At 45.2% G+C, this 15,332-nt stretch overlaps 1 protein-coding gene across 4 annotated transcripts in view; it reads right to left on the reverse strand.

The window, feature by feature from the left end:
- The window catches only part of Zc3h14 (zinc finger CCCH-type containing 14), a 44,240-nt gene extending 31,766 nt beyond the window's left edge, over window positions 1-12,474 (reverse strand). For 3 of the 4 annotated variants that reach the window (XM_070028339.1, XM_070028323.1, XM_070028314.1), the window contains exons 1-8: window positions 12,297-12,473; window positions 11,659-11,701; window positions 7,884-7,998; window positions 6,513-6,553; window positions 5,042-5,237; window positions 3,143-3,572; window positions 720-880; window positions 346-446 (exon numbers count right to left, since the gene is read on the reverse strand). In XM_070028339.1, coding sequence (XP_069884440.1) covers window positions 346-446; window positions 720-880; window positions 3,143-3,572; window positions 5,042-5,237; window positions 6,513-6,553; window positions 7,884-7,998; window positions 11,659-11,701; window positions 12,297-12,332 — 1,123 coding nt within the window. In that variant the 5' untranslated portion in view covers window positions 12,333-12,473. Of the gene's footprint in view, window positions 1-345; window positions 447-719; window positions 881-3,142; window positions 3,573-5,041; window positions 5,238-6,512; window positions 6,554-7,883; window positions 7,999-11,658; window positions 11,702-12,296 lie in introns of all 4 variants that reach the window. The other variant, XM_070028331.1, reaches the window with a different exon arrangement.
- Window positions 12,475-15,332: the final 2,858 nt, after the last annotated feature.

A 15,332-nucleotide genomic window follows, 5' to 3' on the forward strand; every position in this document is an offset into this window, starting at 1 on the left:
ACACACACACACACACACACACACACACACACACACACACACACACACACACACACACACACACACACGAGCGCATAACAAGCTCTGTCAGAGAGCAAATATCACTGGAAGGGTGAATGGTGGCAGAGGATCAATATACTTGAAGAACTTTATATGAATATATAAAAACAGAATAATGAAACTTGCTAAAATTGTTTTAAGGAAAAAGGGGGAAATAATAAAGGGTGATAAAGGGTGAGATTGAAGAGGTACATTGTCTACATGTATATTCATTTCCCTTGTAAAACAATGCCAATAAAATACTTAAAAATTGCATCCAAGAAAAACATACAAGATTTAAGTTACCTGCAGAATAGTTAGTTGTTCTTGTTACAGATTCTTGAGCTTCAGAAATAGCCTTCAAAATTAGATTCTTGTTTGCTTGTTTAGAAGGTGGAAGAGAAGGTCTAAAGGAGTTTCAAAAAATGTGCTTTCAAAACATTTGAAATTGCAGTTATTTACATGATCACCACCCTTTGGCCCTCTCTATTGTAAAATTTTTCCCCAATCTCAAGGGCAATGAAAAATGTCGTACATCTGACACTAATTATTTTAATAATTATCATTGTCAAGATACCCAGGCAAGCCAGAAGTGTAGCTCTGTGGTAACAAAACGCTTGCCTACCAAGTATAAGGGGTTTCTGGCAGTTAAAGATTAATCCATAGCCATGTTCAGTTACCTCCTTTCAGGTTTTGCTGGCACTGACACACTGCTGGACACACTTCCTGTTCGGGAGCCAAAATCATCATCTTCTTCCTCCTCTTCTCCATCATGACTGAATTTTTTTACTTTAACCACTGAACTTACCATAGGCAACTTTCTCTTCCGAAAGTTTTCATCCTGCAATCAGATAAATTTATGCTAATCTAGTCTCAGAAAACAACAAAGTTCTACCACAAAACATTTGTTTAAGAAAAAGGTCAAGCACTGATAGTTCATGTTGGTCATCCTAACTACTCAGGAGCTAAGACTTGAGGATCACAATTGAAAGCCAGCCTGTGCAGACAAATCTGAGACACAGTCTAACCAGCAAAGTTAGAAGTAGAGGTTAGCTTAAGTTGAACATGGCCCTTCAGCAAAAAAGCTAAACAAGAGGTAACATTATGAGGTCCTGAGTTCAAGCCCAGTACTCACACAGGAACATAAAGAAAATAGTCATATTAAGAATTCAAGTCATATTAAGAATTCAGAAGGTAGCCGGGCGCTGGTGGCTCACGCCTGTAATCCTAGCTACTCAGGAGGCTGAGATCTGAGGATCACGGTTCAAAGCCAGCCCGAGCAGGAGAGACCATAAGACTCCTATCTCCAATAAACCACCAGAAAACAGGAAGTGGCGCTGTAGCTCAAGTGGTAGAGCGCTCGCCTTGAGCTGAAGAGCTGAGGGACAGCACCCAGGCCCAGAGTTCAAGCCCCACGGCCGACAAAAAAAAAAAAAGAATTCAGAAGGTGGCTCAGTGGTAGAGTGCTTGCCTCGCATGCATGAGGCCCTGGGTTCCATTCCTCAGCACCACATAAACAGAAAAAGCCCATAGTGGCGCTGTGGCTCAAGTGATAGAATGCTCACCTTAAGCTGAAGAACTGAGGGACAGCACCCAGGCCCAGAGTTCAAATCCCACAACCAGGAAAAAAAAAAAATCACAAAAGAGGGGCTGAGAAGGTGGCTCAGTGGTAGAATGCTTGCCTTGCATGCATGAGGCCCTGGATTCAATTCCTCAGCACCACATAAACAGAAAAAGCCAGAAGTGGCGCTGTGGCTCAAGTGGTAGCGCGCTAGCCTTGCACTGAATAGCTGAGGGACAGCACCCAGGCCCAGAGTTCAAGCTCCACGACCAAGCCCTCTCCTCCCCCCCCCCAAAAAAATAACAAGGAGCTAGGTGGTGGCTCCTGTTTGTGATAATACTAGCTACTCAGAAGGCTGAGATTGAGGATCATGGTTCAAAGCCAAAAGCTAAAAAATAAATATATATATACCTTAAACTATCAACTTCAGCTAAAACAAGAGCCTAATATTCATTTTATAAACAGCTACATCCAATACTATTGAATAAAGTAGTTACTTGGTTGTTCTCTTAACAATTACCGTAAAAAAATCTAAAACCTATAAACCATCCAAAATTACAATTTATAGCTAACCCAATAGATAACTCAAACACTAGAAATCCCAAGAAAGGAAAGGTATGTTTGTGTGTTTGTGTGTGTACAGATATATATAAAACCTAAGGAACTGGCCATGGGAGAAAAAAAAAATGACTGGGATGATACACTGTATACCAGAGAAATCAGCTTAAAAATAAATGTATAGGGTGCTAGGAATGTGGTTTAGTGGTAGAGTGCTTGTCTTGCATGCATGAAGCCTGGGTTCAATTCCTCAGTACCACATACACAAAAAAAGCCAGAAGTGGTGCTGTGGCTGCTCAAGTGGTAGAGTACTAGCCTTGAGCAAAATGAGCAGCCCAGAGACAGTGCACCCAGGGCCTGAGTTCAAGCCCCAGGACTGGCAAAATAAATATTATGTCTTTAGTTACTTCACATGCTATTTAATATCAATTAAGCCCCAATTTAAATATATAATACACACACACACACACACACACACACACACACACACACACACACACACACACACACACACACACACACACACACACACACACACACACACACACACACACACACACACACACACACACACACACACACACACACACACACACCAGCGCGCGCGCTGAAGAAACTGATTTCAGGCTCAGCATTAACTGCCTGCTTAGCAAGTATAAGATCCAAGTTCAAATCCTAGTAATAGAGGAAGAAGCACCTCAACACGTTAAAAAAAAATAAAAAACAGCAGAGTACTGTGGCTCGTGCCTCTGTAATTTCAACCTGCTAAGGAGGCTGAGATCTGAACACTGCAGTTCAAAGATGGACAGGGCAAGAAAGTCTATGACACTCTTAATTCCAATTAGCCACCAGAAAATCAGAAGTAGGGCTGTGGCTCAAAGTGGTAGAGTACTACTAGCCCTGAGCAAAAGAGTTCAGGATTGAGCCCAGGCCCAGAGTTCAAGCCCTATGACGAAAAAGGAAAAAAACAAAAAACATACAAACCTCCACACTCATTTTTTCCAAGCTGGTTCTGAAGAAGGGACTGTAAGTCTCTTCCAAACTGTTAAGCAATTCTGGTTCGCACAAACGTCCTGTTTCATACACCTGGCTATTCTGTATTTCGAGTTGCTTGGCAGCATGAATACTGTTTTGCTGCTGCTGAAATTGCAACCTATTTAAATGACCACCACCATCTGCATTTCTACTTGCAGGTGGTCGATAAATTTCAATAGAAGGACGAGAGGAACCATATGTAAGTGTCACTGTAGGTTTCTTCTGAGATAAAGGATTCTCTTGTACAAAATTGAGGTCTTCATCAATGAGGTCATCTGGCTCTGGCTTAATGTCAATCACATCTTCAGAGAGTGCCGGCTCCCTCAAGGGTTTCACTGTTGACATTAGTCGGGTTGCAGCACCATCATCATAAGTCTGTCTATTAAAAAAAAAGTGTATTACAACCAAATTAGAACTATACATATATGCTTTAAAAATATATATATGTACGTATGTAATTTGTGATATTGGAGTTTGAACTGGAGTTTGAACTCAGGGCCTGCAAGCACTCTTCCACATGAGCTATTCTACCGACCCCTTTTGTGTTTGGGGGATTTTTCTGGGGCCAGTAGTCCAGGGTCTTGAACTCAAGGCCTGGGCATTGTCCCTGAGCTTTTGAACTCAAGACTAGCACTCTACCACACTTGAGCCACAGCTCCACTTCTGGCTTTTTTTTTTTGGTGGTTAATTGGAGATAAAGTCTCACAGACTGTGCTGCCCAAGCTGGCATCAAACCATCATCCCCAGATCTCAGCCTCCTGATTAGCTAGGATTATACATGTGAGCCACTGGCACTCGGCTTGTGTTGGTTATTTTTTATATAGGGTCTCATGTTGTCTGAGCAGGTCAGGACTGCAATCTTACCTGTGCAACCCCAGGCTGCAGAGGACATGACAGGTTCCATGTCACTGTACCCACCCATCATGCTTCTTCTCCTGAAGCTGAGAAGACAGGCTCAAGCAACTGCACCCCGCCACTAGTTGAGATAGTCTCTCTCAAACTTTTTCCCCCCCATGCACTACCCTCAAACCAAGATCCTCTAATCTCTTCTTCCTAAGCAGCTAAGGTTACAGGCTTGAGCTATCATGTTCATCAAAATGAGGGCAATTTCATCTCCAAATATTCAAAGAATACTTAAAAAATTAGTGAATAAATATGGGTACTTCCTTTATATGTTTTAATCAAAAGTATTTTTAAATTACATTTTTTAGGGGGGAGGGCCAGTCATGGGGCCTGAACTCTGGGCCTGAGTGCTGACCCTCAGCTCTTTAGCTCAAAGTTAGCACTCTACCACTTGAGCCACAGCACTACTTCTGGCATTTTCTGCTTATGTGGTGCTGAGGAATCTAACCCAGGGCCTCATGCATGCGAGGCAAGCACTCCACCACTGAGCCACTTTCCCAGCCTTTAAATTTTTTATAACTTTGCTACATTTGAAAGAGAAGATAATCACTTAGATTTACCCATTATTTTATTTAAAAAGTCACTCATTATTTTCAAAATTTTCTGAAAACAGAAACTGAAAGGTAAGAAAAATAAAATATAGCTGGACGCTGGTGGCTCACGCCTCTAATCCTAGCTATTCAGGAGGCTGAGATCTGAGGATCGCGGTTCAAAGCCAGCCAGAGCAGGTAAGTCCATGAAACTCTTATCTCCAATAAACCACTAGAAAACCGGAAGTGGCACTGTAGCTCAAGTGGTAGAGTGCTAGCCTTGAGCTGAAGAGCTGAGGGACAGCGCCCAGGCCCAGAGTTCAAGCCCCATGACCAATAAAAAAAAGAACAGCAAAATATAAATGCCACATACAAACACCCATTTGCCCCCATTAGACCTATATAGGATTCTTACCTAACACTAGTGGTTTTCTGTTCCTGGGAACTTGAAGAACCTCTGGAATCTCTTTTCTCAGATCTAGTACTAGAAATGGTGAGGGGAGGCACTGTGGCTTCATGCCTTCTCTCATCTCCCCGGCTGAAACTGCTCTTGTTTGAAGGCACATTACTATCAAAGATGTTGGTATCCGGAGACTTTAGACTAGAAGGCTCTGGGAAGAAAAACACATGGTCTAGTTTAATCTCTTTTCACTACTTTAAATTTTCTCTTCACCAACTCAAAAGCAACAGAGGTTTATTTAAAGTTTTAAAATATAATCACCTATTACATAAAAGATGATTTTTTTTTTTTTTTTTTTGGGTCCGGTCGTGGAGCCTGAACTCTGGGCCTGGGCGCTGTCCCTCAGCTCTTCAGCTCAAGGCTAGTGCTCTACCACTTGAGCCACAGCGCCACTTCCAGCTTTTTTCTTTTTGCTTATGTGGTGCTGAGGAATCAAACCCAGGGCCTCAGGCATGCAAGGCAAGCGCTCTACCACTGAGCCACCTTCCCAGCCCAAAAGATGATTTTTTTAAAATACATGTTTTTAAAAAAATTTTAATACATGTTTTAAAAAACAAGACGTTTTTGTGTGTATTTGAGAATCATTTTAATACATGTTAATAACTTATTCAACTAATACTAGACTTGTAAGTACTTTTCAATTACACAATAACAAGACAATTAGTTTTTGAGGTTAATTATTTATACGTGTTTAATTACTTTTAGGATAAGGCGCACCCTTTCATAGTTATTATCAAATCACACTAAATTTACTGATTGATATTTATAAAACTGTAGTTCTTGCCGGGCACAGGTGGCTCACGCCTGTAATCCTAACTACTCAGGAGGCTGAGATCTGAGGATCGCAGTTCAAAACTAGCCCTGGCAGAAAAGTCCTCCGTGAAACTCTTATCTCCAATAAAACACCAGAAAACTGTAAGTGGTGCTGTAGCTCAAATGGTAGAGCACTAGCCTTGAGCTGAAGAGCTGAGGGACAGCACTCAGGCCCAGAGTTCAAGCCCCACGATTGACAAAAAAAAAAAAAAAGAAGCCGGGCGCCGGTGGCTCACGCCTGTAATCCTAGCTACTCAGGAGGCTGAGATCTGAGGATCGCGGTTCAAAGCCAGCCCGGGCAGGAGAGACCATGAGACTCCTATCTCCAATAAACCACCAGAAAACCGGAAGTGGTGCTGTAGCTCAAGTGGTAGAGCGCTCGCCTTGAGCTGAAGAGCTGAGGGACAGCACCCAGGCCCAGAGTTCAAGCCCCACAACCGCCAAAAAAAAAAAAGAAAAAGAAAAAGTAGTTCTTTACAAAGCTCAAATAAACCACTGTTTTCAAAGTTTTGGAGCCTTTTTCCCCTAACCTTTTCCCCATGAGTTTTAAAACTAAAAATTCATATGCTACAGTGCCAAGAATTCCCAAAACCCTCAATGTTACAAATCTTACCAGTTGTAACAGAACGAAGCTTATCTAATACACCGTGAAGCCTAAAAACAAAAACAAAAAGCTTCACTCAAGACTGCTATTCCATATTTTCCAACATTATAAACAGATAAGGTATAAGACAACAGATCAATAATAAGATTAATGTCTCCTTTTTAGATCTTAACAAGGGTTTAATTCAGTATAACAAGATTAAAGTAGGGAAAAAGAAAAACATTCCCTGCTCTCCATGCTGGAAATGGAATTTAAAGACTTCAAAAGTTAATTTTTTTTTTTTTAAACTTCTTGTTGCCAGGCACTGGTGGCTCACACCTCTAATTCTAGCTACTCAGGAGGCCGAGATCTGAGGATTGTGGGTCAAAGCCAGCACAGGCAGCAAAGTCCCTGAGACTCTTTTTTTTTTTTTTTTTTTTTTTGGAGGGGGGGGTGTCCGGTCCTGGGGCCTGAACTCTGGGCCTGGGCGCTGTCCCTCAGCTCTTCAGCTCAAGGCTAGCGCTCTACCACTTGAGCCATAGCGCCACTTCCAGCTTTTTTCTTTTTGCTTATGTGGTGCTGAGGAATCGAACCCAGGGCCTCATGCATGCAAGGCAAACACTCTACCACTGAGCCACCTTCCCAGCCCCTCCCTGAGACTCTTACCTCCAAATAACCACCTGAAAACCAAAAGTGGTGCTGTGGCTCAAGTGGTAGAGCACTGGCCTTTAGCTGACAAGCTAATGGACAGTGAGGGCCCAACGCCTAGAGTTCAAGCCCCACAACCAACCAAAAAAAGAAGAAGTGGAGCTGTGGCTCAAATGTAGAGTGCTAGCCTTGAGCAAAAAAGCTCAGGGACAGAATCCAGGCCCTGAGTTCAAGCCTCAAGGGACTGACAAAACATACACACACAAATTGCTTATTTTTCTTTCTTCTAATTTCCAAGATATAAATATGACTGAGATTTTTGTTGAAAGCATACAGGTTTACAAACTGAAAAAAGGCTGGGGATAAGGGGTAGTAAAACTGTCTGGTATAAGGTAACTCACTGGAAGAAAAATGCAGTAGAGGAACCAATCTACACCTAGTACTCAGTAATGTAGCAGTCTTTGCTCAGAGGAAAAAGCACTGAGATGCAGAAATTACCAAAAGAAAGGTACCTACAGATGACATAGGCAAACAGGCAAACAACATTAGCTGACTTCATTCTCCTGGTAATTCTGTAAAACAGGTAATTAACTATCCTTTCACACATGAAGAAACAAGGCTCCAGAGGCTGTGCACTTAGCACACACAAATTGCCTCTCTACACTGAACTGCAATGGCAAGAACCTTATTTTAGACAGAACACTCTGATTTTCCCTAAACTTTAGTCTGAGACAGAGAGAGTCTGAAACATACCACACGGTGAACCGAACTGTGTTGTTCCCTAGAAACAGGGATAGGTCCTCTGTCATTTGGTCCTGACTTTTCTTGTTGGCCACCATCACCATAATGTAATCAGGAAGTTCTTCGTCTATTTAAAAGGAAAAGTATATCAAAACTTTCTTTCCTTCATATTTAATATTTAAAGTTGATGTAACGGAAAATACAAATCCAGCTTTCAAAATGTATCTCATTCTATACTGGAATTATATTAGACTAGACAAGAAAGCTCAGCTTTAATTTTTTTTTAATTACTTATTTTTTGTTTATGTGGTACCAAGGAATAAACCCCAGGCCTCATGAAGCACTCTACCACTAAACCAAATTCCCAGCCAAATTTTTCTTCCTTTTCATTACACATTAGAAAGTGGAGAATAATGAGTAGTTGTTGAGTTTCTACTTATAAAACCAGGTATCTCAGATTATAGAAATCTTTTTTTTTTTTTGTCAGTCATGGGACTTGAACTCTGACCCTGGGCGCTGTCCCCTCAGAACTTCAGCTCAAGGCTAGTGCTCTACCACTTGAGCCACAGTGCCACTTCTGGTGGTTTACTGGAGATAAGTCTCATGGGCTTTCTGCCCCGGCTGGCTTTGAACCAAGATTCTCAGATCTTAGCCTCCTGAGTAGCTAGGATTACAGGTGTGAGCTACCGGCACCCAGCTAGATTATAGAAATCTCAAGAGTGCATTCATTTCCCAGAGGATTAAATTAAAATGGCTAATTTTAAAGAATTTATTTCAGAATAGTACTCCTATCACATTAGCCCAATAAATTAACACAATTTTTATTTAAACTAAAATTTCTAAAACAAAGGTTTAGTGCAAACAGTTTGCTGCCCATGCTGGCTTTGAATGGTGATCTTCAGATCTCAGCATTCTGAGCAGCTAGGATTACAGGCATGAGCCACCAGCACCCAGCTTACTTTCTACTTTTTTTTTTGGTCAGTCATGGGGCTTGAACTCTGGGCCTGGGCACTATCCCTGAACTCTTCAGTTCAGGCTAGAGGTGTACCACTTAAGCCACAGAGCCCACTTCTGGCTTTTTCTGTGTATGTGGTGTTGAGGAATCGAATCCAGGGCCTCATGCATTTGAGGCAAACACTCTACCACTGAGCCACCCTCCCCGCCCTCTATTTTCACAACTCACTTTACTATCTGGTTTAAAAAATATATAGATTCTAATTGTTGCTTTTTCCATTTAATCTGCTGTGGTAATGTTCACATTGAAAAATGTGAAGAAAACTTAGTCTCACGGATATATAGTTGGAAAAGGAATATTTTAATAGCTTTTACAGATAATATAGTCTTCTTTGATACTACACCGAAACACAACAAGTGTTAAGTCTGTCAAGTTTCTCCACAGTCATCACAAAGTCTTCCAGTACTGGGAAGCTGTCAAGTTCATGAAAGTAGATACAAATTTTGCAAAACTCGAATTTTTATTTCTAAGTCCAATTTACTTATCATTGGCAACAAAGTTTTTTTTTTGTTTTTAACCCCTACATCTGCCAAAATATCTAAGAACATGCATCTTAGCTACTCAGGAAGCTGAGATCTGAGGACTGTGATTCCTGGGCAGGGAAGTCTGAGACTCCTATCTCTAAAAACGACCAAAAAGCTGAAAAGCAGTGGCTCAAATGATAAGAGTGCTAGTGTTGAGCATGCACAGGTCCATATTACAAGCTGTAGGTTCTGTAGGGGATGATGGTGGGGATGGAGTTAAAAATGTTTCAGGAAGGAAGTGGTGCTGTGGCTCGAGTGGTTGAGCGCTTGCCTTGAGCTGAAGAGCGCAGGGACAGCACCCAAGCCCAGAGTTCAAGCCCCATGACCGAACAACAAAAAAAAAGTTTCAGGAAGCTGGGCACCGGTGGCTCACACCTGTGATTCTAGCTTCTCAGAAGGCTGATATGAGGATCACAGTCCAAAGCCAGTTGGACAGGAAAGGCTGTGAGACTCTTATCTCCAATAAATCACCAGAAAACGGGAAGCTGTGCAGTGGCTCATGGTACTATGCTAGCCTTGAGCTGAAGAGCTGAGGGACAGCACCCAGGCCCAGAGTTCAAGCACCACGACCAACAACAAAAAAAAAAGTTTCAGGAAAATTTAGTGGCTAACTTGGTGTTCAACTCAATCACATACGTCTGTTTCTCCTCCCTTTCTTCAGCTAGTTTGGGATTTGAACTCAGGGCTGCATGCTTGCTAGCCAAGCAAGTATTCTACCACTTCAGACATACCCCAGGCCCTTTCTGCTTTAGCTATCTTTCAGCAAGGGTCTCTGTCCCCCTACCCTCAACCCCCAGGATCCTTGGACTTACAAGTCCAACATAGCTGGAATTCTAGGGGTAAGCCTATGTGCCTGGCAACAAACTGTTCCCTTTAAAAGTTATCATTCAGAGCTGGGCACTGGTGGCTCATGCCTGTAATGCTAGCTACTTAGAAGGCTGAGATCTGAGGACTGTGGGAGCAAAGTCTTTGAGAATCATCTCCAATAAACCAGCAGAAAACTGGAAGTAACACTATAGCTCAAGTGGTAAGAGTGCTAGCCTTGAGCAAAAGAAGCTCAGGGACAGTGCCTATACCCTGAGTTCAAGCCTCAGGACTGGAGAAAAAAAAAGTAGCTATCATTTTTCTAGGAACTACCAGCTTTAGAGTCAAACTGTCCCAGGTCTCAATAAAACTTTGCTAAAGTAGGCAAAACTCAGACTTTCCTGTCTGAACAACTATGGATATTATCACATACCTTTTCAGTGTTTTCTTGGGTATGTAAGTACATAGAGAACACCACAGAGAACCAGCAAAGGCCAGGCACATGGCCCAGTGTAAACTCATTCTGACACAGTGGTAGATGAACATTCAAGATCTAAAGATAAAACTCAGTGAATCAGCTGGCACACTGGTGGCTCAAAACTATAATCCTAGCTACTCATGAGGCTGAGATCTGAGACTGCAGTTTGAAGCCAGCCTGGACAAGGAAGTCCATGAGACTCATCTCCAATTAATTGCCAGAAGTGGAACTGTGGCTCAAGTTGATAAAAGTCTCAGGCATAGGCACAAAAGCTAAGGGAGCAGCGTCCAGAACCTGGACACATTCCAGCTCCAGTACACATACCAAGTATGTGTATACACACACACACATCCACACACACACACACACACAAATTTGACACATTACAGAAAATTAAGCCACAGTCTTAGCTCAGGAAAGTAAACTCAAAACATAGTATTAGAGTACACAAGTATGTGTACACACACACACACAAATGTGACACATTACAGAAAATTAAGCCACAGTCTTAGCTCAGAAAAGTAAACTCAAAACATCATATTAGAGTTGGGGAAGAAGGTGTAGTAGAGACTGGAAGAAGAGGTAGGTTGGGGCTGGGAAGGTGGCTCACTGGTAGAGCGCTTGCCTCGCATGCATGAGGCCTTGGGTTCTATTCCTCAGCACCACAGACGCAGAAAAAACCGGAAGTGACTGGGGCTCAAGTGGTAGTGCGCTAGCCTTGAGCTGAAGAGCTGAGGGACAGCGTCCAGATATTGGGCTCAGAGTGCAGGCCCCACGACAGGAAAGAAGGAAGGCAGAGAGAGAGAGAGAGAGGAGGTTGCTGATTGCCAGACTGTTCCATAAAATGCAGCCCAAGAAGAACCCACCAAGGCGACACTGGGTCGAAGGTCAAAAGCACGCCTAAAACACGGAAAGCTGCGGAGCCTACGTGCATTCTGTTAGGTTTCACGACAAGGCAAAACTTACCCACGTAAGCTCCTAATTCTTGCAATTTCCCTTTAATGGCACTCTAGGCGGGGGAAGGGGGGGAGATAAGGCAAAGGTGAGAACCGCCGGCGACCGGACCTTCCGCGGCGTCGCGCCCGCGCGCGCCCCCCTTCCGCACCCCCGGGGGGTGGCGCGCGCCCCTCAGCCCGGGGCCCCACCGCGCGCGCGCCCTGCGCACTCCCGCCCCGGGGGCCCCACCGCGCGCGCGCCCGGCGCACTCCCGCCCCGGGGGCCCCACCGCGCGCGCGCCCTGCGCACTCCCGCCCCGGGGACCCCACCGCGCGCGCGCCCGGCGCACTCCCGCCCCGGGGCCGCCGGGTGGGGGCGGGGCTGCGCCTCGACCTCCCCCCTCCCCGTCCCTCCCCCCTCCGCCGCGGCCCGCGACGCACGAGTTGCGCCTCGGCCTCGCTGCGCGACTCCCGCCATTCCCGCACGCGTCCCCGGGGCCCCGGCCGCGACCCCCCCACCCCCCGAGGCCCGCCGCTGTCGCCAAGGCCGGAAGCGGAGACGACGAGGCGGCGCGGCGGGACGAGCCCCCCGGCCCCGTTACTCCTGGCAACCGCCCGCCGGGCCTGGTTCCCCGCCGGCCGCCCGGCACCGGCTGACGCCGGCCTCACCCGGATCTTTCGGCTGATCTCGGTGCCAATCTCCATGGCTCAGCGGCGGGCGTCCGAGTCGGCAGCACAGCACGGCGCGGCGCTTCGTTCCGCTGGAGCCAGCCGCTCGACCCCCGCACGCTCCGGGCTCGAGCCTCCGCCGCCTTCACGGCCGCTCCGCCGTGTCCCCGCCCCCGCCGGCCCAGCGTCCCCGTGCGAGCGCAGAGGGGGGAGGGAGAGTGTGCGCCTGCGCACGCGCCTGCGCACGTCTCACGCTGCCGAGCCTGGGGACTCGGGTGACCCCTGCTGGCGGCACGGAGGACCGCGGCGGGCAGGTGGCCTGGCTGGGCGCAGCCTCCACTGTACCTCGGAAGTGCTGCTCCCCGTCCGCCCTCGTTCTCGGTTTTACTCCCCTTTGGATAGTAAGAAGGACATCAAAGTGTAAGATCTGGATTCAAATTCCAGCCTTTCCTTACGGTTGAAATGGTACGGATGCTGCTTACTCGACTCTGAACCTTCCAGTTTCTTACCTGTGTCTCCTAGAGGTGTCACTAATTCCACACAACTGATTCCATCCGACAGGGTCCTGACTACGAACTCCACAGCGCTCCAGGATCGTGTTCGGTCTCTCGGAGCCCTGCCCACATCCTGGACTTTCAGAATGACTCTTCTCCCCTTTCTTTACCCCTCCTCCTTCACCGTCCCTTCCCCTGCCTCTTCCCTCCCTCCTCCTTCCCTTTCCCTCTCCCCACCCCCCTTCCTCCTCCTCTGTTTTCCCCCCTTCCCTCTCCTTTTGTCCCTCCTCCATCACCTCCTCCTCCTCCCCCTTTGGACTTCTTTAATGTTTTTTCCTTGAGTTTTCAAACTCCCCAAGTTTTAAGCGACTAGGCCTAGTTTATTTTCTCCAAATCCAGGCATTACGAGGTCATCTTCATCACCTCCCCTTCTCACGTTCAAATTATTTTCTACAGCAGTTTTCCTTATTTCTCTCCTTAGTAACTCAATTCTGTCTGTCTCTGATCACCAAATTTTGGAAGCAGAATAGACATAAACAGAAGTTTCTCCCCCCGGCTGCCACTAACTCCTGATTGGTTTCTATTAGTTATCTCTTGCTGGATAATAAATGACCACAAAACAAGCCAAGCACCAGTGGCCCATGCCTGTAATCCTAACTACTCAGCAGGCTGAGATCTGAGGATAGAGGCTCAAAGCCAGCCTGAGGAAGGTAGAAAGTCCATGAGAGCTTATTTCCAATGAACCATCAGATACCTACAGTATCTAAATGGTAAATACTAATGTAACTATATATTTTATAATGTAAATTTGTGTGTGTTTTAATTCTTCATAGCAAAACTGTAAAACTGAGCTCTGTGGGTCTAGACAGTTCTACAAAGTCTTTCAGGATATTGGATACATAATAAGCACCTATTAAATATTTGTAGGTTAAAAGATATCAAAGACTTACTTTAGAAAAGCATTCTTATGCCAGGCGCTGGTGGCTCACCCAGCTGTCATCCTAGCTACTCAGAAGGCTGAGATCTGAGGATCATAGTTCAAAGCTAGCCCTGGCAGGAAAGTTCGTGAAATTCTTATCTCCAATAAACCACCAGAAAACGGGAAGTGGCTCTGTGGCTCAAGTGGTAGAATAGTGCTTGCCATGAGCTGAAGAGCTGAGGGACAGCGCCCACGCCAAGAGTTCAAGCCCCATGACCAACAAAAGAAAAGAAAAAAGAAAAGCATTCTTCCTCTATAAATCCAATTATTGTATATACCGCATTAGTGGGAGGCAGAGAAGCAGTGTGACTGGAACTACACTGGCTGGGTTTGAATGGTGACCCATGAAAACTTAGGCAATTTATTTCTTCTCTCTGTGCCTCAGTTTCCTCATCTGTGGCAGTTATTCTAGTTTCCACTGCAAAGAGTCATTATGTTTTGTTTTGTTTTTTTGTCGGCCGTGGGGCTTGAACTCTGGGCCTGGGCACTGTCCCTCAGCTCTTCAGCTCAAGGCGAGCGCTCTACCACTTGAGCTACAGCGCCACTTCCAGTTTTCTGGTGGTTTATTGGAGATAGGAGTCTCACGGTCTCTCCTGCCCGGGCTGGCTTTGAACCGCGATCCTCAGATCTCAGCCTCCTGAGTAGCTAGGATTACAGGCGTGAGCCACCAGCGCCCGGCCCAAAGAGTCATTATGAAGTAAGTTAATATTTGTGGAACAGACTGCTACCTCATAGCTGCATTATGCTTGTTTATTAAAAATTAAATGACTGCAACTGAGCCAGACACTGGTTGAAGCCAGAGCACACAGATGAGCAAGACAAAGTCTCTGCTTTCATGCCACTCAGTCTGAATGAAGGTAAGTCTTTTTACTATTTCTTTACGCACCTTTTTAGAACTAAGAATAAAAGCATTTTTATCATTGTTGGATCATTGGTAAATTGTCAGTCGATATATAGATAATACTAGGTGAGGGATCTTTAAAAATATAAAATGTTAGCTGGCTGCTGGTGGCTTGTGTCTGTAATTCTAGCTACTCAGGAGGCTGAGATCTGAGGATTGTGGTTCAAATGCAGCCTGGGCAGGAAACTGTGAGACTCTTATCTCCTGTTAATCACCAGGAAACTGGAAGTAGCACTATAGCTCAAAGTAGTAAAGCACTAGCCTTCAGCTGAAAAAGCTCAGAGACAATGTCCAGGCCCTGAGTTCAAGCCCCATGACCAACAAAAAAGTGAAAAATAAAACCAAAGTGTTTTTATTCAAATGTATTTAGAATAATGAAACTTACTAAAAGATATTGAAGAACAGGGGCTAGGAAGGTGGCTCAGTGGTAGAGTGCTTGCCTTGCATGCATGAGGGCCTGGGTTCCATTCCTCAGCATCATATAAGCAGAAAAAGCCGGAAGTGGTACTGTGGCTCAAGTGGTAGCGTGCTAGCCTTGAGCTGAAAAGCTGAGGGACAACTCCCAGGCCCAGTTCAGGGAACTTGGAGACTATTTGAGAACCAAACACATTCTGATCTCAGTTGATCCAAGGTGTTACAGAAGAGTATCCACAGTAAGCCAA

Source organism: Dipodomys merriami, unplaced genomic scaffold (assembly GCF_024711535.1).
Source record: "Dipodomys merriami isolate MVZ:Mamm:240054 unplaced genomic scaffold, mDipMer1.0.p SCAF_1, whole genome shotgun sequence".
Taxonomy (NCBI): Eukaryota; Metazoa; Chordata; class Mammalia; order Rodentia; family Heteromyidae; genus Dipodomys; species Dipodomys merriami.